Source organism: Chaetodon trifascialis, chromosome 13 (assembly GCF_039877785.1).
Source record: "Chaetodon trifascialis isolate fChaTrf1 chromosome 13, fChaTrf1.hap1, whole genome shotgun sequence".
In the NCBI taxonomy this organism is placed as follows: Eukaryota; Metazoa; Chordata; class Actinopteri; order Chaetodontiformes; family Chaetodontidae; genus Chaetodon; species Chaetodon trifascialis.
Window position 1 is genome coordinate 25,420,427 of NC_092068.1, and position 25,581 is coordinate 25,446,007.

The 25,581-nt window shown below is 47.8% G+C and overlaps 1 protein-coding gene across 1 annotated transcript in view; it reads right to left on the reverse strand.

Moving 5' to 3' along the window:
* Window positions 1–153: 153 nt before the first annotated feature.
* Window positions 154–25,581, reverse strand: part of LOC139341670 (spectrin beta chain, non-erythrocytic 1) — a 92,302-nt gene continuing 66,874 nt past the window's right edge. Inside the window, exons 13-44 of the mRNA XM_070978295.1 lie at window positions 25,174–25,380; window positions 24,818–24,971; window positions 24,560–24,711; window positions 24,164–24,382; window positions 23,743–23,823; window positions 23,405–23,611; window positions 22,981–23,192; window positions 22,452–22,589; window positions 22,085–22,205; window positions 21,733–21,948; window positions 21,169–21,588; window positions 20,050–20,252; window positions 19,622–19,712; window positions 19,363–19,509; window positions 18,917–19,180; window positions 16,781–17,005; window positions 15,554–15,643; window positions 15,082–15,360; window positions 14,187–14,317; window positions 13,781–13,985; window positions 13,317–13,691; window positions 13,070–13,156; window positions 9,098–9,255; window positions 8,835–8,973; window positions 8,341–8,425; window positions 8,062–8,258; window positions 7,648–7,748; window positions 7,457–7,511; window positions 3,205–3,407; window positions 2,878–3,051; window positions 2,272–2,314; window positions 154–1,696 (exon numbers count right to left, since the gene is read on the reverse strand). Of these exons, the coding sequence (XP_070834396.1) occupies window positions 1,487–1,696; window positions 2,272–2,314; window positions 2,878–3,051; window positions 3,205–3,407; window positions 7,457–7,511; window positions 7,648–7,748; window positions 8,062–8,258; window positions 8,341–8,425; window positions 8,835–8,973; window positions 9,098–9,255; window positions 13,070–13,156; window positions 13,317–13,691; window positions 13,781–13,985; window positions 14,187–14,317; window positions 15,082–15,360; window positions 15,554–15,643; window positions 16,781–17,005; window positions 18,917–19,180; window positions 19,363–19,509; window positions 19,622–19,712; window positions 20,050–20,252; window positions 21,169–21,588; window positions 21,733–21,948; window positions 22,085–22,205; window positions 22,452–22,589; window positions 22,981–23,192; window positions 23,405–23,611; window positions 23,743–23,823; window positions 24,164–24,382; window positions 24,560–24,711; window positions 24,818–24,971; window positions 25,174–25,380 (5,589 nt within the window). The 3' untranslated portion in view covers window positions 154–1,486. The remainder of the gene's footprint in view (window positions 1,697–2,271; window positions 2,315–2,877; window positions 3,052–3,204; window positions 3,408–7,456; window positions 7,512–7,647; window positions 7,749–8,061; window positions 8,259–8,340; window positions 8,426–8,834; window positions 8,974–9,097; window positions 9,256–13,069; window positions 13,157–13,316; window positions 13,692–13,780; window positions 13,986–14,186; window positions 14,318–15,081; window positions 15,361–15,553; window positions 15,644–16,780; window positions 17,006–18,916; window positions 19,181–19,362; window positions 19,510–19,621; window positions 19,713–20,049; window positions 20,253–21,168; window positions 21,589–21,732; window positions 21,949–22,084; window positions 22,206–22,451; window positions 22,590–22,980; window positions 23,193–23,404; window positions 23,612–23,742; window positions 23,824–24,163; window positions 24,383–24,559; window positions 24,712–24,817; window positions 24,972–25,173; window positions 25,381–25,581) is intronic.

The following is a 25,581-nucleotide window of genomic DNA, read 5'->3' on the forward strand; positions in this document are numbered from 1 at the left end:
CCCGTCGAGCGGCAGCGACTCGACAGCTCCTTCATTTAGATTCGTTAAGTGTACACATCGTTAGGTTTTCAGGTAAAGAAAGTTATACTCAAACGAAGCTTATTATGGTTGGTAGGTCTTATTAGTAGTAATAATTATAATAATAATGATAGGTGAAATTAAACACAGGTTTATTTTAACAGTTTGTTATACACAAGTTATACATACAGTTCAAAGCACCGCAGGGTAACGCTCCAAATTACAGCCACTTTCTGTGATGCTGCAGGAATTAGACAGCACCAGAAGCTAACACAACATCGGGATGCTAATTTGCTTTTTAAAGGCTTATTGCAACGAAACCGAGAGAAAGCAGAATTATCCCGCGCACAAAATGTGTTAAGATTTCCAAATGCACAGTGCACTCAGGGGGCTCGTTCTCTACGCCGACCCCCATTTTTCTGCTCTTCAACTTCACTTTTAGCACTTTCACACGATTCCGCACTCCTTCATCTTCCGTAGCTTCAGATGTTTCAGCTTGAATGTGTGCGAGGTGTAATTTCAGAGGTTTACCCCGCCGTGGTCTCAGTTTTCCCCACTACAGAGGGATACACGTCATCTTGCAAAGACAAGGCCTCGCAAAAACTGAGGATGGACCCTAACAGGAACTACCTACAACTTCCCGAAGAACAAAAACAAAACCCAAACAAACTGAGACGACTCGGGAGCGTAAACACAACCCACAAAAGGCAGTAGTCGACGAAAAGCCGGGACGATGAGGAGGCAGAGAAACAAAACAGCAGGAGATAGAAAACACAAATAATAGCAATAAGAATAATAAAGAGGAATATTGTGGGAGCTCCTCTACATCGTGGTGTTGTTCAGCGGCAAACTCTGTTTTTTTTTCTATGACAGCAGCTGCCTGAAGCGTTTGCAGACCCCGTTTAAATTCTCTTCCTTCGATCCGATCTGGCTTTAATGGCTTTTCCCGCTCCTTATCTTACAAAAACTGAACGGAGGATACAGGTGGTGTGTTGTAGCTGTACTGCTCTGAGCCGACCGGACGGTTGATAGGCACAGAGTGGAGAGTTTTGGCTCGGAGCTTGCATGCTGGAGTCACGCTTTGAGAGGAAGAGGAGGAAGAGGAAGAGAGAATGTAGGGAAGGAAGAGAGGGGCTGTTTGGGATTTTATTTGACATCGCAGCTGCTGGATGCTGGCGGAGCAGGTTTGTTTTTCCTCGAGTTTTTATCTGATGTTGTTTGTTGATTATCTGAATATTGGACAGTCACAGCTGATTAAATTTAAATCCTTTTAAAGAAGATTCATTACGTCGTGTTACTCTGTTAGTTTCTACAGCATCAGTCGCTACGAGCTGATTCTAAATCGAGATTTCGGTCGATTGACATCAACAAATATTTGTGGATCGATAATGAGGAGCGACCCCAAACAGCACCAGAGGGAGGAGGAGGAGGAGGAAGAGGAGGAGGAAGAGGAGGGAAGGAGGAGCGTCTATTTCTTCTTGCTGAACAGACTGAAGCGTTTCTCCTTGTCTTTCTCCCGTTTGCCCGGGCTGGACTCGGCCGTCGCGGAGGCGACGGAGGCCGGCAGCGTCTGGGCGCGTGCGGCCGGGGCGGGCGTGCTATGGCTGCTGGGGGTGACCTCCGCCTTGTCGCCCGACACGGCGGCTGAGATGGCCGAGATCCACGTGTTCATCTCGTCCTGGAGGGTGAGGAGGAGAGAGTGAGGGAGGGGTGAGGAGGAAGAGTAACTGCTGCACCGAAAGAGCTAACGAGGAAACAGGAAACACGTTAGGCGCCCTAATTAGCATTAAAGAGGCGTTTATAAATATTTAATAAGTGACTTAACACACTATAATGGCTGCAAGCAGACAGAAGGACATCAATAAGCACTTATCTGTTTACAACTACATTACAGAGTGTTGCACACCATTTATTAATTATTCATATACTGCACAGACTAACTCAAAGAGAAGTGTTACATAAATAATACATGCAGGGATATAAAAAAAAATAAACACAAACAAATGAATGAATGAATGAATGAATAAACATACAAATAAGTGCTGTTTAATGCTAAGACAAAATTAAAATTAATGTTCAAACAAACAAATAAAATAAATTGGAGATAAAATTACACAAAGGCTGATAAATGACAGCAGTCATAACACGTTTAATATATAAACTGGAGCTCAGAGACTCCGAGGACGACTTCAGTGATGTGACTGCTGTGAATGTAACAGAAGGATGAAACACAGAAATAAATGTTGAACTTACGTCATCTTTGGCTTGGAAGAGATACTCGTTCCCGTCAGTAATCCTGCAGAAGTGACACAACGGGTTCAATAAACATCGAGTGAATGTTTACAGGAAGCTGGCTGAACATCGTCACACCTGCACAACAGTTTCTGGATGACGCTGGACAGAAAGCTCGAGTCATGTTATTGTTCTCTGTCTTACTGATCAGAGAATTTAGGAAATGTAAACAGGAAGTATATCGTTGCCATGCAGGCAGTGAGTTAGCTGTGGGCTAAACATAAGCGCCACATTTTTGGTCTGTTTTTGTTGACATTTTGGCAAACTGACACAGCGGAGTCTGCTGGATTCACTGTTAGCAGCTCATGTTTGCAGCGTAGCGATGGAGACAGATTACTATCGCTGGATCACTGAGACAAGGACTCATGAAGACTCATGGATGTTTATCTGTTTTTACATCCTCTGGAGATGTCAGCTGCACTGATGTGACTCAGCTCAGCTCAGGTAGAGTTTTTACCTCACGTAAACTCTCTTTATGTCTTATTTAAAGCCTGCGGACAGGAGAGCTTCGTTTAAGTCAGATTAGCAAATCAAACATCCTCCTCAGCTTCCATCATCAGGACTCACTTGAGCTTGAAGACGTGTTTCTTCTTCTTGTAGTCCAGCGCCACCTCGCAGACGGCGTCCTTCAGGCTGACTGGGATCTCGCTGTGGTAGGGAATCCCCTGACTGGCGCTCTTCTGGTCCTTATAGAAACCCATCTCCTGTTGATTGATCACACAGTACACGTTGTGCCACGACCTGCGGAGACACAGCAAGAGTCTGATCATCAAGATCTTCAAAGTCAACAGCAACAGCGGTTTCTAAATATCACCTGTTTTAACTCTAGACTGTAATATTTTTTATTTGAGCTGTAGAGTAGCTGGTCGTCTTTCAGCAGCCTGATGTTCCCACCTGCTTGAAGCCTTCTTGTTGTGGCCCTCCCACTCGTGCTTGCGGTGCAGGAAGCCCTCCAGCTGGGACGTGGGGGCGTCCTGCTGGGTCTTGGCCGGCAGAGTCGCCGCTTGGCTGGCCTTGCCCTTACGAGATGCCCCGGGAGACCCCGCTGGGCTGGGCTCCGACACCCCGTTGACCACCTCGGCCCCTTCGACGTTGTCCTGGAAACAGAAGAGAGAGGAGTCAGAGGACGGTGGGCGAATGCATCTGTCTCATGCACTCTTTTAAAAGTCTTTCTCTGGCAGAAGCTGTAAATCAGACTTATCAGAGCTGCAGCATGCAGAGCAGAGCAGAATCACAGGCTGTGAGGATGCTTTGAATTCAATAAACTGTCCCAAAATATACTCCAGCATGAAGGGATGTGCTGTTTGTCTGCAACTTTTACCACTGCAAAGCTATCATTGGCTCGTCTCCTCTGAATCTACTCCAGCTAAATAAAACTACACGGCTTCACTTCATGAGCGTCAATCTGCAACAACAAAATCTCTTTGGATTCAGAGACCAAGTTTTCACATCAAACTGCAGATTAACAGATTAACCAGAGGCGACACCAAGTCACTACAAGTCATAAGCAAGTCTTAAGTCAGTCGAGGGAAAAAAGATCAGTCTGTGAAATGTTCAAAAACAGTGAAAATATGATATTAACTATTCAATTCACTGTCACACACGACAAAGACAATAACGTCTGGAGTAGTCGTTTGCTTTAATGGTCAAAGTCAAGTTCAAAGTCTTGTTGGGTTTCATAAAGTTCATCTTGTTTCTGACTGGAGTCCATAAACTCTGACATCAAGCTGATCGTAGTCACTAAACTGGACCTTAAACAGCCTCATTTTCTGGCTTTTGTTCCTTCAGCGTTTAATCGTGTGAGCTCAGCGCTGAATTGCAGGACTGATTAGAAAACATCATTGAACATTAAGAGCACGTAGAAGGTAACGCCGTCTGGTCATGCACTGATTACAGACTTTAGGACATGCATCACAAATCACAACACTTCAGAACACACAACATGGTGGACAGCGTGAAGACAGACGAGGACAGGCAGAAGCCAGCAGACGGGAAGAACAACAAACACAATCTCAAACAATTATCCACAAAATTGCTTGGAACTTATTACTGGGCATCATTATTGGTGAGGGGAGAATGCGATTGGCCTAGTATCCAAACAGATTTTATTTTTCCACACCACACCCACTCCAACTGGATGCTTATTACCCTGTTACTGAGCTCTTCCAGGGCTGGACGCATGGTGGAAGCTCTTTTTGAGAGGCTGGACCAATCCTGGGAGCTTTAACGGAAGGGCTTCAAAGAGCTGGACCAATCCTGGGAGCTTTAATTTAAAGTTTGGCGAGAGCTGGACCAATCATGTGAGCGTTTACTGAGAGCCTTCATGGCTCAGCTGATCCAGAAAGCATTGACTTAGAGGTTAACAAGGTTTGGACAACATCTACGAGCTTTCCCTGACAGCTCAGCGAAGGTTGGACCCATTTAGAGACGTTTCATTGAAGCTTGTCAAACACTGGACCAGGTCTTAGCTTGTGAAGAGTCTTGAACCAACTCTGAGTACTTTCATTGAAATACTGCAAAATACTTCCTGACGGCATTCAGTCAAGAGCTAAACCAACGACAACCGTCGTTTTATCTCCTCTGAAAACTGGATGAACTGAGGACTGGTCAATTTAGCTTCTCCACCTGCAGCAACAACAGATGGGTTTATCTTTACCAAACACTGGGACGTTCGGCACGTGCTAGAACAAAATCCCATCAAAGAGAGTTGACTACTGCTACTTCAACTAACACAACCCTGCTTTCATGACAGTCTTGATTATGACTTCATGAGGATTTGACAAAACTCCTGCGAGACTGATTACTGTCTGACGTGCACTTTGAGGTCACGACTGCTGATCAATAGCCTAAACGATCAACGTTTTCGCTCTCAGACGATCTGGTTTCTGTCAGATGTGAAATTTTGTTCACGATCATCTTCATCGTGGTCTATTTCCCACATTACTGCTGTCAAAAGACACATTATTGGTGTTGATTTGACTGGAGCTGCGATATTAAACTGAACTGAGCTCCACATTTTTATCTTTTTCCTTGTTTGCTTCCATTCACAGCAGAAAGTGATGCCGCCTTTTGTTAATAAAAACGCTCAGTCTGCTCAGCTCTACATTTGACTGATTAAAATTAATGAAGCCGATGAGCTCAGACTTTAATATATTGTGTTTGTGTGGTTTCAAGTTGCGTACATTATGTTATATTTATGTTTTACACAGCGTCTTGGCTGTAATGTGTATTTAGATGTTGTCGCCAGCCCCAGGATGGAAATCGATGAAGAACATGATGTGAAGAAAAACAACATTGACTAAAAACTGAAATGCTAACGATGGTGAAAACATGCAACAACAACAAAAAAAAAACCTTGAACCTGTATATGAGAAGGAGAGAAGTCACAGCTACACATGATAACACATGGACGGACACACAGTACTGGTCTGAGAGCAGCGATTGGGTCTGACAGGGTTTATTGGGGAATGTGTGTTAGTGAGGGAACGAGTGAAGGAGCTGGATGGAAATAAAGAAAGTGAACCATGAAAACAACAGACTGACAACAGTGATCATACAAAACAGTGAAATACTGAGCAAATATAATGATGAGGATGGAGTGGACACGCACGCGCGCGCGCACACACACGCACACACACACACACACACACGTGTAAATGCTCATTAAATTCATGGAGGATCAGCTTTACATGAAACTGTGGAATGATTTTGAAGATGGTGAGTCTGTGGGATGTAGACACACCTGGGGCAGGTAGAGGTGACTTTCTCAGGAAACTTTAAAGTATTTTTTGGCATTAATTTCCATGTCATTTTGTAACTCTTAATAAATCTGATTGTCGACATGTGAATGATGAAGCTGAACTTAGAGCAGCTTAAAGTCCTTTATTTTAAGACAATAAGAGTAAGACATGACTTATCTGAATTTGAGATCAGTATATTTTGGAGGAGTTATGTATTTTGTTATAACTGATGAATGCATAATTTATATTTGGCGTTATTAGTTTTTTCATGTTCAGATTCCGTATATCTCATTATGCTGACGACACCCTAATTTACGTTCAGGAATAAAAATCTGCTATATACCCACAAAACTTTAATTGATCAATATATCTGGAAGTGGCTGTTTGTGGTTTTAAAACCTGATTTTTAGTGTGACGGTGGCGTGTCTGTCACCTTCTCAGGTGTTCATATTCCAGAGGGTGAGTTTATAAATGATGACGTAAACGAGCAGAAACATTAACAGCTGAGGGGAGAGGATGACAGGAGCGTCGAGCTGAGAGAGACAGAGGAGAGAAGGGGGGAGGGAAAAGAAAGATGAAGGACGGAACGGACGGAAGTGTGTGTGTGTGTGTGTGTGTGTGTGTGTGTGTGTGTGTGTGTGTGTGTGTGTGTGTGTGTGGTCTGCACTCACACTCACATCAAACAGGGATTCATACGTCTTTTGCGAAAAGTCTCAAAATGTAAACACTGAAATATTTAAATGGTGTTCCTCGTGTGTCTAAAGACTACAGAGCTTCATCTTCATCTTCATCTTCATCTTCACTGTGGTCTAATTTCATTGAACTGATTCAGTACAAAAAGGAATGTTTGGTGAGTTTAAGACAGCGAGGACAAGAGGACGGAGACACTGCAGAGATTAAATCATCTACTGAAGCTTCTCTCCAGGAGTGAAGAGTTCCTCAGCTTCCTCACAGCTCTCACTCACACACTACTCTTAGCATCTCTAATAAAGACTACATTTCCCATCAGGCCCACTGCTTCCATCCCTGCTCTCTTTTACTTAGCGGTTATTTCGAAGCCTCTCAAAGATGAAGATCTCATTTTGTTAAAAGTTATTACACTAATATCTGAAAACAAAGCTAAAATTAGACTCGAGACTCTTTTAAAATTAAACTACACAACGAAAAAAGAAATCAGGAAGAAGCAAACAACAAATGCTAAAAGAGGAATGTTACTGTTGCTAACACACAGTTAACAACAGAGTCTATGATACTTCTATATGAGGTCAAAGGTTAATGGTGGTGGTGTGTGTGTGTGTGTGTGTGTGTGTGTGTGTGTGTGTGTGTGTGTGTCAGGGCGCGGCGGCGGGCCGGCGGCTCTGCAGGGTGCTGCTGTATTTCTGGTAGGCAGGCGAGCGGTAACTAACCCTGGGCGACTCCTGATCGGACGGCAGCCCGTTCTGAGACAGCGGCTCGCCCTCCCTGCAAACACACAAAGTACACAACCAGTTCAAAACACGCCTGAAACCGACGACTGAAACATGATCTTCAAAGACGAAATAACCCAATAAAACGACAGGAAGTTACTCCTGAGAGGGGCGTTGAAAAGCGCTCTGACCTGTGCTGAGCTGCAGCGTCGCCCGGCTGAGCCTCAGTGGACAGGGGTTGCCTCTTCTTCTCTTCTTCCTCTTGCGCTCTTCTCACTTCCAATAACTCCATCTGGACACACACACACACACACACACACACACACACACACACACACACACACACACATTGAGCCTCATGTAAAAACCTGCAGACAAGTGATTAAAGAGTCGAACGAGTCCTGATAGTTTGACTCTTCAATGCTGAACCGCAGCTTTAAAAATGCCACCAGGATGAACTCCTGAACTTAATGCTGAATGAATACTGAGTTCATCAGATCTTCACGCCAGCAGACCTGCAGAGAGCTTCATCAGATCCAGTTTTACTCTGTCATGCCATCAAAAGTGAGCGAAAGAAGACCTGATTTCCAAACAGAGTGTCTCACCGTGGTCAGCCTCTCCAGAGCGGCGAAGCGTTCCTCCCAGGTGGCGGCCGACTTCTCGAAGGCCTCGTGGCGTTTGATGAGCTTCTCCACCTCGTCCACGTTCTGGCCAATCTCCCTGCTGGACAGGTAAGGCTCCTGACCCAGCAGCCATGCCTCGGCCACACCTGCGTCCCGGGAGAACTGGTGCACCTCCAGGACTGAACACACACATCCGCATTAAACCGGATCGATCGGCTAATTCTGTTCATAGCCTGTCTGTGATTGGATGAGGCACCTTACCCAGTCTAAGCCACTCCCATCTGTCCTCCCACTTGTCAATCATGTCTTTCCTCTTGTCCGTCAACTGTAACAACTTTTCTTTAATCTGAGGAGAGAAAACATCTTTCATTTTCTGATTCGCGCTGTTCATCATGAACATCCTAACGATTTCATTTATATTTTACTTTGAAAATAACAAGACTTCCACGAGCTCGCACATCCTGAGGTTTGAGGTCAATTGAAGGATATCAGTTAAAAATGCTGTTAAAACTACAACGTGATGAAACTAAACCCACAAACAGCTCATTAAGACTGAACACAGCCGGCAAACATCTGGAAACTAAAGCAGAAAGACCTGAAATGGCCTGATACCGAAGATGAAGTTCAGCCATCTTTAGTTAAACACGAAGGATGATTAATATAAATGAAGCATCAGCTCAGAATGTATCTGCTCAGCGTTTAAGCCGTAAACTGATCAGTTCTGCTGCTATCGAACCACATGAAGGCGTCTCCACCTCCTCTGAAGCGTAGTGCTTCCTGGCCAGCAGGGCTTTTCCCAGCTCGATGCAGGTGGTGAAGCTGTCGTTGCGGGCGTCGATCTCCGCCTTGATGCCCTGGTGGTTGTTCATCATCAGCTCCACCGACGACACGTCCCTGAAAACACACAAACGAACCATATCAGCGATGCGTAACCAGAGGAAACGCTGAATCCTCAGCTCGCTTATGAAACACATCAGCTGTGATCGTATCTGACCTGCCTTCAGGTGTGTGTGCTCACCTGGGATTCTCCTGGGTCTCGATCAGGCGGATCACGTCCTCCATCCACAGCATCAGGTCGCGCACCATGCTGAAGAAGCGGAACTTGTCTCCGGTGTCGACCAGCTTCACCCGGCGGCCCTCCGCCGCCTCCAGCAGGTTCTTCCAGGCCTCGAGGACCTGAGGGGGGACGAGATGACGGACAGTTCAGGACCAGACGGACCAGAGGCTGGACTCCTCTAACACGCAGGTCAGCACTGTGTGAACCTGATTGATGAGGACTAGCCTACAAACAGCTCGCTGGTTTATGAGCATCGTCAGTCTGATCAGCAGAGACCGTCTGAGGGACCCAAACATCTCAGGAGTTTGGAAAAACCACATTCATTACGGAGGGAGACGGATCTACTGCAGGGTAAGAGGAGCGTAACAGCCGGGGAAATAAAGAAATAAAGCAAATAAGAAACAACGCATTCAGACTGGGGAGGCAAAGGCAGGGCAACATGACATTAATGCATTTACTGAGAGACTTGGGATAAAATCATCTCTGTGAGCAGCACTGCTCTGAGATAACGCTGGATTTTTATATGAATCGATCGAAGAGCCAATACAAATCAGTATTGTAATACAGGATTTAATCTACTGTGACAGAGGATTATACTCTCATCACCAACCGTCCACGTCTCCAGTGGACTGTGTCTCCACTGGCTCAGACCACCTGCTGCCACAGGTAAACACAGGTGGACACTTTCATCATCTTTAGATCTCCTTAAGTTTTTACTCAGTCCAGGCTTGTTTTGCTGATTTGGTGCAGGACTCTAATTGTTTCAGTACTTCTTTATTTTAAGTGTTCAAGCACACAGAGTCTGTGCGCTTGAATAACTGATTGAATAATGAGCTCCAATGTCTCGTAGGCGTCGAACCATCAACCTACGAGCTGCCGGATGCAGCAGCTCGATGTCCAGAATGTGAAGATCCACGCAGAGATGTTTCCAGTCAGCATGATCAATAACATACTGCAGGTAAAAATTAATGGAGACCTGAGTAACCTGAGCTAACTGTTAGCAAGCTAAATACCAAGTAGCCATAGCATGCTAATGCCAGCTTCTACTAGCCAAGTGAGCGAGTGAGGTTGACAACCAGACGGTGGAGATTATTTGCACAGATACTATAGTTAGCCAGCTAAGGATCAGATGGCTGAGCGATGAACTGATCAGTTCATCAATCGCAAGCTAATATTTAACCTCGTCTGATCAATTCAAACAACAAAACAGCCGCTGCTGCAGGACTGCTGAAGACCTCCGATTGGAGGGTTTGTCAGACTACGATCAAGAACTCTAAGATGCTGTCAAATCATATAAATTCTGATTTAGCATTCAGAGTGAATAAAGCTAAATTCTGGCTCTCAGTGGTGAAAATCAAGCAGATGTTAAAGCTTCACCTCGGTCATGTTCATGCAACAGCGGCTGATGTCATCATTTCCTGTGATTTGTCCTAAACGTAAACGCATCTTAACAGAATTTACTGTCAGACATTTGCAGCTGAAACAAACTGCGAACTGTCACCGAATTTAACATAAAACACCAGCCTGTTTGGTTTCAGGGTGAAGAAGAAATAAAGAGACGCTCCACCACATTTTTCTGCCAAAAGCAGCAACACAAGTCAAAGCGCCTGAGCGTCACAAGGCCGAGCTGCACAGTTAGCGCTTTCTCTCTGTCGTTGGTCGTCTGCAGAATGAACGTCTACATTCGACTGCAGGCCCTACTGACCGCCTTTAGACAATAACGCCCTGCAGACTGAAAACCGCTCCATCTCCAGTGATTTGAGTCTTTTCAGTAACGGTTTCAGCCACAGACCATCTGACAGTGAGACATTGTTAACAGAGTTGATGGAAACATGGCTGCAGAGGACTGCAAGCAGTGACACTTTGCCAGCTAACAAGCAACTACGTTTAAGCAAATGTGAGGAGAAACATCTGATCGCACCCAAGTGTGCAGCCGTGAAGGATCTAAGATGCATGTTAAGTCGATTTGAGCCGCACGCTAAATTTTAGGTTTTCATTTGACTGATCAGACCAAAGCTATGTGCAAACCACGAGCAGCGTTTGTTTTATTCTCCTCAGAGGCCCAGGCGGGTGGAGTTTGCACCTTGTTTGTACTCGTGCAGCATCAGCTGTCAATCAGTTTGTGTTGAGTTGTGCGCAAACGTGCACCCACACAGCGACCTCAGAAAGACACAAAACAAACCCTACAAGTATTTACAGATCACCAGGTCCGCGATTAAGACTAAACCAGAGCTAAACTGCATGACAATGACTAAAATGCTGCTAGAAATGATCAACATTTTAGTCGAAGTTTTGAAAGAAAGTCTAAAACTGCAGCCAAAATGAACACTGATGCAAAGCCGATGTCTTTGGTAAACGGAGTCTCACCTCTCCCTTTCTCTTCTGGGCGGACAGGGAGGATATGCAGGGAAATGGACATACAGGGAATGGTCAAAACACAACGCAATCAAAAACACTCCACAGTGCTTAGAATCATCAACAGCTGACTGACGGTCAATCAGTTTCAGTTTCCTGTTGAGTTTGCAGAATCACAAGAACGACTTTTTTTAGTGTGGACGGAGACATGCTGAGAAGACATGTTTGAACAGAAATGTGGAGGAAACAGACCGAGGTTTGGTTTGAGAACATCATCAAACGTGCTGTCGTCTCAGCAGGGCTGCTCGCTGTGCACGCTGCAGTAACTCTGCCATTAATGAAGTCCGGCTGATTCATACGTCTGTTCAGCTGCATGCTCGGCTCTGAGGTCACCCTGCAGGCTGCGGAGCCTCCTCCGAAACCTAAGCACTCGTCTGCGATTGGCTGCTTGTGTTTCCCTGTGACGCCGGTGGAGTTTGAAGACAACGTGAAGACGTTAAAGAAGACGTCTCTCGTTAGTCGTCACTATAAATCACGGCCTTTAGGAAGAAGAAGCCATGAAACACAAACAGTGCAGCTGCCCTCCACCTTAATCCACCTGCAGAACATTTTATGATGCAGAGTAGTTACTCTAAATGAGTCTGAACAGTTTAACTGTAGCTAGGCTAACTGCTTCTCCCTGTCTGTGTGCTAAGCTAGCCTAATTACGTCATGGATGATGGATGAAAACTGAGACTTTCTCATCTGACTGCAGGAAGACTGAGAGTAAAAAAAGACATCCCAGAAGTCATGATGAAATGAATCAGCAGGCGGAAATGAGCCAAAAGAAGTATTAAAGTAATGAAAGTCATTTCAGCTGCTGTGAGGAAAACAAAGGTTAAAAACGCTCAGAGATAAAAATCTACTCGACCAAAGTTTCAAGTTTTACAGTCTCATTCTTCAGAACACGGATCGAGCTGACGTTTCGTCCAGACGAGGATCAGAAAAAGATCCTTCTGGGCATCAATGAGGTGGTTTGGTCAGCGCTGTGCGTACTGGACCCTGAGCGAGGAGACGATGCATTTTGACCATGCCCTGTAAGACGTCATTACGTGTTTATGATCCGCAGCTGCTCGTACGACTCGGAATAAAACACCTCTGATGGTCTGAAGGACAGAATTATGTGTTTTGGCATCTTTACCAACCTCGCTCAAACTTATTTGTTTCTTATTCACATTCTTCTCTCTGGGAAAGTCGACCCTGAACCTCCAGATTTTATTAATATGTGACTTTCAGGGGCGGAGGACCAGTGCAAGGTTAGTGCAGCAGCAGTGCAGCATGCATGAGGAGCATCAGGGCTGGGTGCAATTCATTTCAATTCAACCAGTGAGAGAAGGAGGTTTTTAGACGTTTACCTGGAAGAAAAATAAGGAATAATCTATTTATACGATCGGGGCTGAAACTCATGGGCCAAATATAAAAACGGTGATTAATCTACAAAGTTTGTCCGTCTCAGGTTCTCGCAGCGAAGACTCAGACTGAAAGTAAACTGAGGCCAGTCCTGATGTGGTTTCCGGTTCCCTGCTGCCGGACGCTCACCTCTCCTTCTCTCTTCTGAATGTCGTCAGCTTTGTCTCCAGCGTAAGCAGACTGCAGGCGCACGGCGTCCTCCTGAAGCTGCCGCACCTGAGGAGGAAGATGAGGAGGAAGAAATTCAGGGTCGTGTGAAAGCTAGTGACAGCAGGTGAGCTAACATCACATCATCCAGCCTTAAAAACGGATTTTTCAGGTGACGTTTGCAGCTTTCTTCCTGTTTAACTGCGAGTTTCTCTCCTGCTGTAGATACCTGCGTTCCCAGCGCCTGGATGTCGTGTTCGAAGGTGGTGTGCATCCTCTGCAGGGTCTCCACGGTGTTCTGGTCCCGGCCCAGCTCCTCTGGGAGCTTCTTGTGTTTGTCCAGGATGCGGTTGAGGATCTCCTTGGCATCGTGGTAGAATTTGTGGAGCTCGTAGGAGGCGGCGAGGATCTGCGTCCGGGTGTCGATGAGCTCCAGCAGGTCGGCCCAGGCCTCGTTCAGGCCGTCCTTCCACTCTGCGATGGTGGCTGCGTCGCCGTGGCCGGCGTTGATCAGCTCATCCGCCTGCCGGTTGACGGTGTCCACGCGCTCCTGGCCGATGTTCCCGGTGTCACGGGCAAACTCCCTGAAACGCTCCTGCAGCATCTGAAGAGGGAGAAGACTTAGCATTAACAACGAAGACTCAACCGTCTTTTTGGAGCTTGTCCATCAATCAGAATGTGTGCTGCACTCACGGTGACGTGTTCGTAGTCCTGTCCCAGCTCGTGGGATCCGGCCACCACCTCCCTCTCGGCGATCCACTGCTCCAGGTCGTCCACCTCCCGGTTGAGCTGGAAGAGACGGAAACGCTCGTCCAGCTTCCCCCGACGCTCCTCCGACAGGTCCTTCAGGCCGGCGTACAGCTTGTCCACCTGAGACTGACGCATGCCGATGCGTTCGCTGCACGAGGACAGAAAATCAGGAATCACTGTTTGTTATCGTCGTTCTTCTCCCTCTTCATCCTTTACACTTCCTCTTCTTCACTTCCACTTTTATCTTCTACACTCATTTTCAGCTTCTTTTCTTTCTCTCTGACAAAATATGAGAAACTTTCTGCAGAGGAAAAAGAAATGTGAAGAAGGAAGGAGCGACTGGTCTCACCTGTCGGGATGTCCGGCGGCCACCAGGCCCCGGCTGGTGCTGGACAGCTGGTGGACGGTGTCGGCGTAGTCCTCCACCGCCTGCTCCACGATCTGGTGCTTCTTCAACATGGCCACTGAGCTCTGCTCGTCCTGAGAGACACACAGAGAGGATCCTGCTGTTATTTTCAGTTCAGGGTGAATCTGACAACCAGCGAAGAGACGACGAAGAGGAACAGAAGAGGAAGGAAAAGGAGAGCTGGAGAGAGAAAATGAAAGGCAGAGGAAGCAGAATAAGAGACGGACAGATGGACGGACAGAAAGAGACACAGAGGAGGAGTAAGTGAAGCCAAAGACGACTTAACTCAAACTTAACTGATCAGCTGGTTTACAGGCCGTAAGAAGAAAAACGGTTTCTCTGAACGCGACGCTGAAAACCTCCCAGATGAGAGAAAACAACGGAAAGCGTCTCTTACGCTCAGAGAGAATCTCCTCCGTCAGCTGAACGTTCACTGACCAGCAGAGATTCAGCAGAACCAGCAAACAGTCTGACACCAACAAACGAAACAAACTACTGGAAACTGAGGAACTGACAGGTGAACGAAAAGTGAAACACAGAAACAGGAAGTGTTCGACCTGCAGGGCGGACCAACGCCACCCTGAACGCACACTTCATCTGTGTGACTCATGCATTCACATGCTGCACAGACCAGTACTGTAACAAGGCTAACTCATCAAGCTAACTGGTTTACTGGTATATTCCATTCATCTAGTGTGGCTAAGCTAACAACAGCGGAGGCCATCTTTGAAAAACCATGAATAACGTTGCCATTCTTTCATCTCCCTCTGCAGGTGGCACTGTTCTCTAACTCTGACCCTAACGGGCCTCTAAGCTGACCTCTGACCTCTGGCCTCACCTTGGCCTTCTCCTCTGACATCATGTAGAGCTCCTGTTCGCTCATCCAGGCTTCGGCCTCGGCGGCGTCGAAGTAGTACTGCTGGGCTTCGTGGGCCTCGCTGAGGCGCGAGTGACGCTTCTCTGTCTCCTTCCTGATCTGTTCCCACAGCGACTGCAGCTCGGCGAGCCGCTGGCGAATCAGCTCGGCCGTCGCGTTGTCCTTCTTCAGGACGTGCTGGCTGCGCTCGAAGATGTCGTCGTAGCGCGGCTGATGGCCCTGGATCTCCTTCTGCAGGGTCTGTGAGGGTCAAAGGTCAAAGGTGACGTTTAAGAAGGGGAGCGACTGTAACTTTAAAAATCAACTAAAAATCAGCTTTTAGCTCGCGGCTGCTGTCACACACTGAACATTCAGAGGCGCTTCAGTAGTTTAATCAGGTGAGTTTATGGATCAATCTGTCAGGACGTCACCAGGTGAAGGTGTGTCAGTCTACCTGGTTCTTCTTGATGAGCAGCTGAACAGTCTGAAGGTTGTGTCCGTGGTCAGTCGATGTGGCCAAAGGCATCCTCTCCTCAACCCAGAGCTGGAGACAGACAGACAGCCAGAGGGACGGATGGATGGACGGACGGACGGACGGACGGACGGACGGACAGACAGACAGACAGACAGACAGACAGACAGACAGACAGACAGACAGACAGAGGGACAGACAGACAGACAGACAGACAGAGGGACGGATGGACGGACGGACGGACGGACGGACGGACGGACGGACAGACAGACAGAGGGACAGACAGAGGGACAGAGGGACAGAGGGACAGACAGACAGACAGACAGACAAACAGACAGAGGGACAGACAGAGGGACAGAGGGACAGAGAGACGGACAGACAGACAGACAGACAGACAGACAGACAGAGGGACAGACAGAGGGACGGATGGACGGATGGACGGACGGACAGACAGACAGACAGACAGACAGACAGACAGACAGAGGGACAGACAGAGGGACAGAGGGACAGACAGAGGGACAGAGGGACAGATTACATCATTGAACACTGTGACCCAGTTTTTCATCACTGCTGCAAACACTGACAGAGAATTTCACATTATTTCTCCAAACACTCGACTAAAGCTGCTGGAGCCACTGCTACTACAACTCCTACTGTTTCTACTGCAATGATGAGTACTACTACTACTACTACTACTACTACTACTACTACTACTCCAGCAAGTTGCTGAAATCTCCACTAAAACTTGTGACACTGTGGTCACTGTTACTGCAGGTACTATGATGAGTACTACTTTTACTGTTCTTTTTTACTCTCCCCTCCTCGTACTTATTCCTACCAGTAATACTACTACTACAAATACTGCTACTTGTAATATTGCTGCTGCTACTTCTACAACTATGATTCATATTGATACTACTTCTATTACTGCCAACTCTAATACTACCAATACTGCTGCTACTGTGACAGCTTGTATTACTACTGCATCACTAGTATTAGTACTGGTAAAACTACCACCACCACTACGACTGCGATAACACAGCCCTGCTCACGCTGCAGCGCCAGATCCTTTTTCAGTTTTTGAGAAACAGAAGTGAATTCTGTGAAACTGCAGGTTTCAGTTTTACTCTCTGAGCCGTCTGTTTCACCCTGAGGTCAACGCCAAACAGACAAGCGGGGCTAAAGGTTAAAGGTCGCCGCTCCACTCACGATCTCGTCCTCCACGTCCCTGTTGAACTGGTGGATCTCGCGGGAGGCCATGAGGTTGTCTCGTCTCTTCATCAGCGGCGCCTGGAGGAACTGGAACTTGCGCTCCACGTTGATCCTCTGGCCGTCCACCTCCTCAGAGCCTTTCCCCTCCTGACTGAGGGCCTGCGACTGGCTCTGCAGCTCCTCCACCTCCTTCTGACGCACCTCCACCTGGCTCTCCAGGATCTGCAGGAGGACAGTTTACAGGTCGGACAGCGACTCAGCGAAGAATAAAGTACTGATGCACAGTTTGTAAAAACACACGCAGAGAAGGTTTGAAGAAATGCGCAAATAAACGCTTGAGGGTAAAATTAAAAAGACGTCCACTCACTGGGCATTTCCAGGGCTTTCAACCACAACTCATGATCTTCCTCAGTTGTCAGATACACTGGCTGAGCTATCTGCTGAGCTATAAGTGTATCTGCTGGAGAAGACAGTGAGATTCAGCTGAAAGCCCTGAAAAAAGCTAGTTAGAGGATTTCGAGTTTAAATGGAAAAAAAACACCTACAAAAATGTTTTGATGAGGAAATAAAGAGAAAATATGTCCTCAGATATTTAAAACTGTAATAATAAATAAAAATAATAAAGAATCAAACTTCTAAAATGAAAATAGAATTAAAAGAAATGAAACAACAGAAGAGCTGCTCATTGAGCCCCATTAAAAAAGGAAAATTACAGGATAAAAGATGTTTCAGAGGCCTCGTCTCATCTTCGTCTGCAGCCCAGTAAAAATCTGACTTCACCTCACTGACGTGAAAGACGAAAAGGTCTGAAATAAAAATCAAAGCGCTGATCATCTCCAGCAGCCAGACAGCGAACAACAGTCTGAAACGGCTTCAGAGGAGGATAAAAAACCCCAAAAATCAGGTGGAGTCTGGTTTAAAAGTGGAGCAGTGAGAGAAGAGGAGGAGGAGGAGGAGAGGATTCACTCCTCTCTCTGCTTAACAAGTCAAACACTCTGCTAACGATCTCCCTCTAACACACACACACACACACACACACACACACACAGTACAGCACAGATCTGAAGACAGAAGCTGCTCTAATAGACTGAAAATACCAACATCATCCTTCAGACTCTCCTGCGCTGTCTCTGTTACTGGTGCGCACACACACACACACACACACACACACATTTCTCAGACTCCATGCTGCCTCGTAACACATCAAATGAAAGATTACATAACTGCTGAGAGAGAGTGTGTGTGTGTGTGTGTGTGTGTGTGTGTGTGTGTGTGTGTGTGTGTGTGTGTGTGTGTGCGCGCCCACACCAGTGGCTGAATTATGTAAAGGCTGGTTAGACTCACTCCCCCTGCGTGACAGTAAAAATGGAGAATTTCCTGAATAGATTCTCTTTAGGAATTTAAGGCCTTTGGATCACAAAAATTAACACTAATTAATTTCACGCTTTGTGAAATTGTTTCACAGAAATGGGTCAAACAGAAGGACACACTCAAATTTGACCAATCAGTGTCCATAAAATAATGTGATGTGGAACCAGCTCTGAATAACACCTGGGGCCTTAACGAACACCTCAGACCAATCCGGTGGTTTCTGCTGAAGCTCGTTTGGAGCTGAGACGGAGGAAGACGTCTGACAGGCTGAAGTCTGGACAAAATGTCCCAGAGACCAAGAGTCAAGAGGCGAGCTGAGGTACTGCACTGACAGCAGACACAGCAGTGCTCTGAGCTAAAGGCTAACAGGCACGTTCGCCATGTTAACCGTCTTAGTTTAGCGTGTTAGCATTTTCTAATTAGCACTCAACACAAAGTCCAGCTGAGGCTGAAGCTGTTATCATTATCCAAAGTAAAAGACGGCCTGTGAGGTCTGTATTAAGACGACAGACAGACGTGAAAAATGTCCTTCTGGAAAAACCTGCTAAAGAGGGAATGCTAGACTTCAGCTACGTGAGCTAATGCTAACTCTCTCTCCAGCTCCAGTGTCGAGAGTGACTGATTTTAATGGTGTAAAGGCTGTTCGGTTCTCCTGCAGGGCTCGCTGCTGATCAGCTCAAACCCGACCGGGAGCATCCCCTCGGTAATGCTCCTGTTCGTGGAGAGCTCCTGCACGGATCTGAACCTCCAGCGCCTCCTCACCTGCTGTTTCTTGAGCAGGATGTTGACGGAGGTGAGGTCTTTGCCGTAGTCGTCGGACTGCAGCTGTCCCTCCAGGCTGGCCAGCCACTTGTCGAGGTCGGCGCAGCTCTGGGTGAACAGCTCCGCCTTGTTGGCGTCGAACAGACACTTGGCCTTGGTCTGGGTGGTCGACTCCAGGTCATCCCACATCGTCCTCAGGGCCGCCAGCTTCTCTTTGACCATGGCCTCCGTCTCTGGTTTCTCTGCCATCAGCGCCTGTCCATCCTGAAAGACAGCGTTCATTTTCAGTGCTCAGCTCTGATTGGCTAATGAAACAGGACGTCTGGTGAGAGTTTTTTATCTGATGAACCCAATGACATCTTTGCTGTTAGCAGCTATTTAAACAGAGTCCATCCTTCCCTCCACCCTTCCCTCCACCCTTCCCTCCACCCTTCACTCCAGCCCACCTTGTCGATCTTGTCTAGCCACTCCTTGTTGGACTGCAGCTCGGCCATGAAGGCCTGGTGTTTGAGCCACTTGCTGTGGAGGTTTCGGGCCTCGTCGTACGACATGTCCTGAGCCGTCAGCATCTTCTCGTTGATCCACAGAGACAGCTGAGGACGCAAAAACAGCACATGACTTCATCTAAAAGCCACAAACATCTGCTTGCTGGCAGATGCTCCACCACACTGCTGCATCCTAAATGAAGTGGTGTGTGTGGTTCACCTCCTGGCAGTCCTGCAGGAACTTCTGCAGGTCTCTGTTGTCCTTCAGCCTCATCAGCAGGTCGCTGGCAGCTGCTCGGTTCTTCTTGTGCCTGAAGAACAAAAGTGGACAGTTTTCCCTCGAGGTTCAGATCTTCATGCTCGTGGACATAATAAAAGCTTCTTTGGAAGCCTGAGTCACGGAGCAGCTGATCTGCTGCAGGCAGCGTTGCAGGAACTCGCTCAATGGTTTAGTTTCATCCAGGGAATAATTTCAGTTTTAAAATATCCCATGCATGGCTGCAAGCAATCAATTAATCGGTCATGTTTAAAGTCATAAATAATATAGATAGTATAGAAATCAAAACGTAAATTAATGATCATTGATTGATTTTCTCAAATAAACCTCAGTTATTAACACAAAAGTCACAGTGATGGCGTCTTGGTCACCTCTGGTCGATGGAGTCCACCTTCTCCTGGATGCGCTCGGCGTTGATGTTGCCGTCGGTTACCAGGCGGCGGCCGGTGTCGACCACGCTGCTGATCTTCTCCTCGTTGGCGTCCATGGTGGTCATGAAGTCCTCCTGCTTCTTGATGGCGGCCTCGGCGCCCTCCAGAGTGGTGGGCATCTCAGTGTGAGCCAGGACGTACTCCTGACACACAAACACACACGAGACGATGGATAGAGAGAAAAGACATCAGTTTGTGGTAATTATTGTTTATGTGAGCATTTAAATGACACGCTTTTCTTCATCATATGTGTCTTGTTGATCAGGGAAAGACTCTTTCTTATTTTCAATTAAAAAACACACAAAGTCATTTTAAACTGTTGAAACATGCTGCTGTAATGAGGGTCTTCTACCACTTGGTGGCAGCCTCCTCACAGTGAAAAGTCCTCCAGTCCAGGAGGACAAAGGAGAAGAGGAGGAGGACAGAAAGACATCTGAATACGCCCCTCGCAATTTCCCAGAGTGCACTGTGGCCAGATTTAGTTAACAATGCAAAAGAAAAGCAGGAAATCCTCCGCCTTCCCTTCGATTTATCAACTAATTGTTGTTAACTGTTCATCCTGCACAGGGTCAGGCTGGACCGGAGCGTATCCCAGCATGCACTGGGAGATGGAACAGTGTGTGCGAGATGTCTGGCAGAACCCACATGATGCTGGACTGGACGAACGCCCGGTGACCTTTATCTGCTGATCACAGTGTGTGTGTGTGTGTGTGTGTGTGTGTGTGTGTGTGTGTGTGTGTGTGTGTGTGTGTGTGTGTGTCAGCATCACTAATGGGAGAACAGTTCACTCTGTGTTCACATCACATGACAACAACATGAAACCACTCAGTCTTCTCTCTTTCTCTCTCTCAGTTCAGTTCAGGGGGTCTTTAGCCTAGCTTAGCTCAAACACTGGAAGCAGGGGGAAACTGCTAGCGTTGCTTCAGTACAACAGAAAAGCACGTTCCTACAGCCCAAAGCTGTCTGAGTCTATCACCACAGACTGGACAGCTGTGTTTCTTTGCAGTCTGGGTTCAGACCACAGCTGAAACCACAGGTGTGTTGACATCACAGGTTTACCTGGTTGTTGAGGAAGGCCTCGGCCTGCTTGGTGTCCCTGAGGAACAGCTGGTAAGCGTGAGACTGAGACAGCAGGTTCTGCCGGTTCTCCCACATCTTGTGCAGCTCGTTCCAGCCGGTGTCGAGCGCCTGCAGCCGCTGTCGCAGGAACATGTACTGCGCGTCCGTCTGGCCCTGCGTCACCATCTCGCCCATGTCCCGCATCTTCTGGTAGTCCTCCTCGTAGTTGCGGATCTCGTTCTTGATGCCCTCGTGCTGGGCCAGCAGCTTCTCTGCCTCGGCCAGCGTGTTGGGCATGTCCTCGGAGGCGATGACCGTCTGCGTCCGCGACAGCCACGACTGGAAGTCATCCAGGTCGCGCAGGAACTGCTGCAGCTTGCTGGCCTCGCCCAGCGACTCCTCCCGGTTCTTCATGGTGTTCTGCAGACAGAGAACAGAGCTCATTTATCACATTATGCATCACAAATTGTTTCAATCTCGTGACGTTGATGTTACTCAGCTACAGCTCTCGTCTGTCTGGGTGAATTTACATCAGGACCTGGAGGAAGACACGTATTCTCGTACCTTCATCTCGTCCCAGACGGCGGTGATCTCAGCCAGGCGACCCTTGATGGCCTCAGACTGCTCCGTGTGCTCTGAGCCCAAACGGTCCGCCTCCTTCCCCAGGTCGCCCAGCTTGTCCTCGATGGCGGCGAGGTCGCGCTCCATCCCAGTCAGTTTCCTCTGCAGAGCCATGACGCCGGCCAAGTCGTTCCCCAGCTCCTGGGTCGACTCGATCACCTGAAGGAGGATAGAGAGCGAGGGACGGGAGTGTTGGACAATGGTTTAATTAGGTTTTTTCCCATAATGCTTTGGGGGATGTAAACAGGAAGTGTAATGCTATGGAGTCATGTCGTTGTAGTTGGGTTGTCGGTACCTTGGTCTTCTCTTTGATCCAGGACTTGGTCTCGTTGCACTCCAGGTGGTAGTTCTGGACGCCCAGAGCCGAGTTCAGACTGTCCTTCTTCTGGTCCACCAGATCTCTGAACTGACTCCACCTGGAGGGACAGACAGATGGACAGAGACACCATCAGCAACAATATGAGCGAATAATATATGAGCCAGGTGGGTTACCTGCTCAGTCACACTGAACTCACCTGTTAATTTATTCCTGATCAGTTCATTAAAGGTTTTTTTCTGTAACTGCAGTTTATTAACGAGTATGAGATCAATTAAATGGTTAAAAACTCAATGAATGACCTGATAATCCCAGTTCAGAGCTGGTTTCATCCCAGCTGGATTACCTGGTGTTGAGTTTGTCCTGCTGGGCTTTGATCTCCTTCTCGCTGGGATGTCCGCTGTGGATCAGTTGCCTGGCAACCTGGTTCACCACGGCAACCCGGGACGCCTGGTTGTTCATCTCCGGCTCCAAACTCTCGAAGCTGGACGGAGACGGAAACAGAGGGACGTTGTGAGGTCTGAGCTCTGATTCTTTTGTTTTACTGAGAGACGACTTCTGACAGGAAGTGAAATGTTTGAGCGTCTTTGACTCGACATGTTTTTAATGTTGAGAAGAAACAGGTGACCACAACACACACACACACACACACACACACACACACACACACACACACACACACACACACACACACACACACACACACACACACACACACTTCAGTTTGTTTCAACTGAAACTTCACACCTGGTGGGAAAGCAGCGTTTTGCTGCCCCCTCTGGTGGACAGATTCACCTCTGACCACACCCAGCAGTGACATCACAGAGCAGTAAAGCCAGACTGTCTGAGCCCAGCTGAGTGACAGCTGCTCTCACCGGTGCTGGACCACCTCCAGGTCCTCCAGTTTCTCGGGGATCTCCATGCTGTTGAGCCACTGCTCCTTCTCGTCGATCCACACCTCGCAGGCGTTTGCTTCGCTCAGCATCTTGTAGAGGGCCAGGGCGTCCTGCAGCGCCTGCTTCCTGAGCCGCGTCAGCTCCACCACCTCCTTATAACGCTCCTCGATGCCCGCCAGCCTGCTCTGAACCTGCAAACCCGAGCGAAGGCCATCAGAGACTGCAGAAGACTAAAACCCAATGATGGACAAATCAACAATGTTACAGTCTGAATCCCTCCATTCATGAATTAAGACTTTTAAAGGTGCTTCAGTTCATGATATGGTTCGTTTTGAGATCCAGGGATCCTCCACAGACCCAGAACTCTTGCCTCGATGTTGTGTTTGTGGTCTGTCGGGCTCACCTCCTCAGAGTTGGCCTTCTCGGGCGGCAGCGTGCGGGACTGTTCGTGCAGAGCTTCGATGACGGGCCGGTAGCTGCCGATCTCCTCGGCCACGTCCTTGTGCTTTTTCACCAGAGCCTGAGTGGAGAACTCGTCGTGGCCGACGTCCACGCTGGAGACGATCCGCAGCACGTCCAGCATCCACGTGTCGATGTCGTCGGCGTCGGCCTGCAGGTGGAAAACGACGAGTTTGACTTCAGTTTGACTTTGACTTCATCAAACTCACAACAACAATGAATCTCTTTCTTTTTCAGGCGTCAGCTTTGTTTCGAACGTGGATGAATATCTGGAGTGTTCACCTGGAACTGGTGCTGGTTGCAGGCCTCCTGCAGACGAGCTTTACGGACGGCAGAAAGACGCTCCAGAGCCGCCCACTGCTCCTGCAGGGGGGAGGGAGGCAGGAAGGAAGGTGTGAGGAAACAATGCACTGAGACTTTGGATGTTTGAGAGGATCTGCATCATGAACATTCAGCTTTTCCTCAGTTTCTAAAAGGAGCACAGCGAGGAGGTGAAACGTTGAAACTGGCCTTACTGCATCTGTTCAAACTGGACAAACAAACCTGCAGCCGTGAGCTGAAAAGACCTCAAAATCCAGCATTTTAAACCTGAACTTTGATCACTAAGTCACTGTGAGACGGTTTAAAGCCTCCATGAACTTGATCTGAAGAATAAAAGCTACAGATTCTAAGTTTCCTCTTTTCGGGAGCAGGTGCAGCGTACCTGGATGTCCTGGATACGTTCTTTGATCTTGTCGGCTCCAAAGTGGTTGTTGGCCACCAGCTCCTCGCCCTGTTTGATGGTCTGCTGCAGGTGGGCGGATCGCCCACTCATCTCGTCTTCGAAGGCTTTGTGCTGACTCAGCAGTCGCAACGCTCCCGTCAGATCCTTCCCATAATCCTCGGAGGACAGGATCTGCTCCTTCTCTCTGATCCAGCCCTCCTACAAAGACAACACGGACACGTTCAGCTGCATCACCTCACGACAAAATCAGGGTTTTCAGGGTGAATTCAGGCGAAGACGACCGTGTCAAAGGTTCTGAGTGAAGCCATCAAATCCAGGAAATAATCAAATCTGATACAAAGAGAACAAACGAGACATTGAAGTTGTGATAGTAACCTCTTCAGCCATTTCCCAGAAGAACTTCCAGAGGCGGCGAGACTCCTCGAGGCGAGCTCGCCGCTCAGCTGCCAGCTGGCTCAGCTCCTGGTAGCAGAAGTCCATGTGAGCGACTCGATCCCGGATGATCTGAGGATCACAGGGTTTATAACCTGAGGAGGAGGAAGAGGAGAGCGGAGGAAGAGTGAGTCAGGCAACGAGCAGAGGGATCATCGTGAACTTCTGTCTGAGCGAACAGCGTCCGTCCGTCCGTCTCACCCTCCAAGTCATCGGCGAACTTCTGAGCATTGCTGTTGACGTTTCGCACGCGGTCGGCCTGGATGGCGATGTCGGCCTCCACCAGGGCGTGTTTCTGCAGCAGGTCCTCCACACCCAGCAGGTGTTTCCCATAATCCTGAGAGAGCAGCAGCATCTGCAGGGTGGGGGGGAGCAGGGTCAAAGGTCACAACACTGATAGACTGGACTGAACAGACTGAAGAGTTAAAACTTTTGGTTTTGATGTGACTTCAGTTCACTTCCATCTAACAAAACAGCAAAAATTAAACAAACATCTAATCAAAGAATAAATAAACTAGCAGCGAGGTTTCTCTCGTCTGATTGGTCGGCCCTCATACCTTCATCTCGTCCATCCAGTCCATGATGTAGAGCATCTCCTGGAAGACTCTCTGCAGGCCCAGGTTCATCTCCAGTCTCAGCCGGCGGGCCTTCAGCAGCTCCAGCAGGTACTCCCACAGCCGGATCACGTTGTCCTTCCTGGCCGTGATGCGTTTGATGTCATGGTAACTCTCCGCCTCCAGCTCCTTCGCCACAGCAACCACTGCCTGAAGCGAGAGAGGGAGGAGGAGGAGGAGGAGGAGGATGAGAGGAAGGAGGGATGAATGGACAAGAAAAGACTGAAGACTAAAAAACTGATTGTCTTCCAAAAGCAGAATTTTTTTTAAAACTACAAACAACATATTTTCAAACACAAAATTTAAGCAATATTCACATTTATTTATTTGTTTGTTTATTTATTTATATAT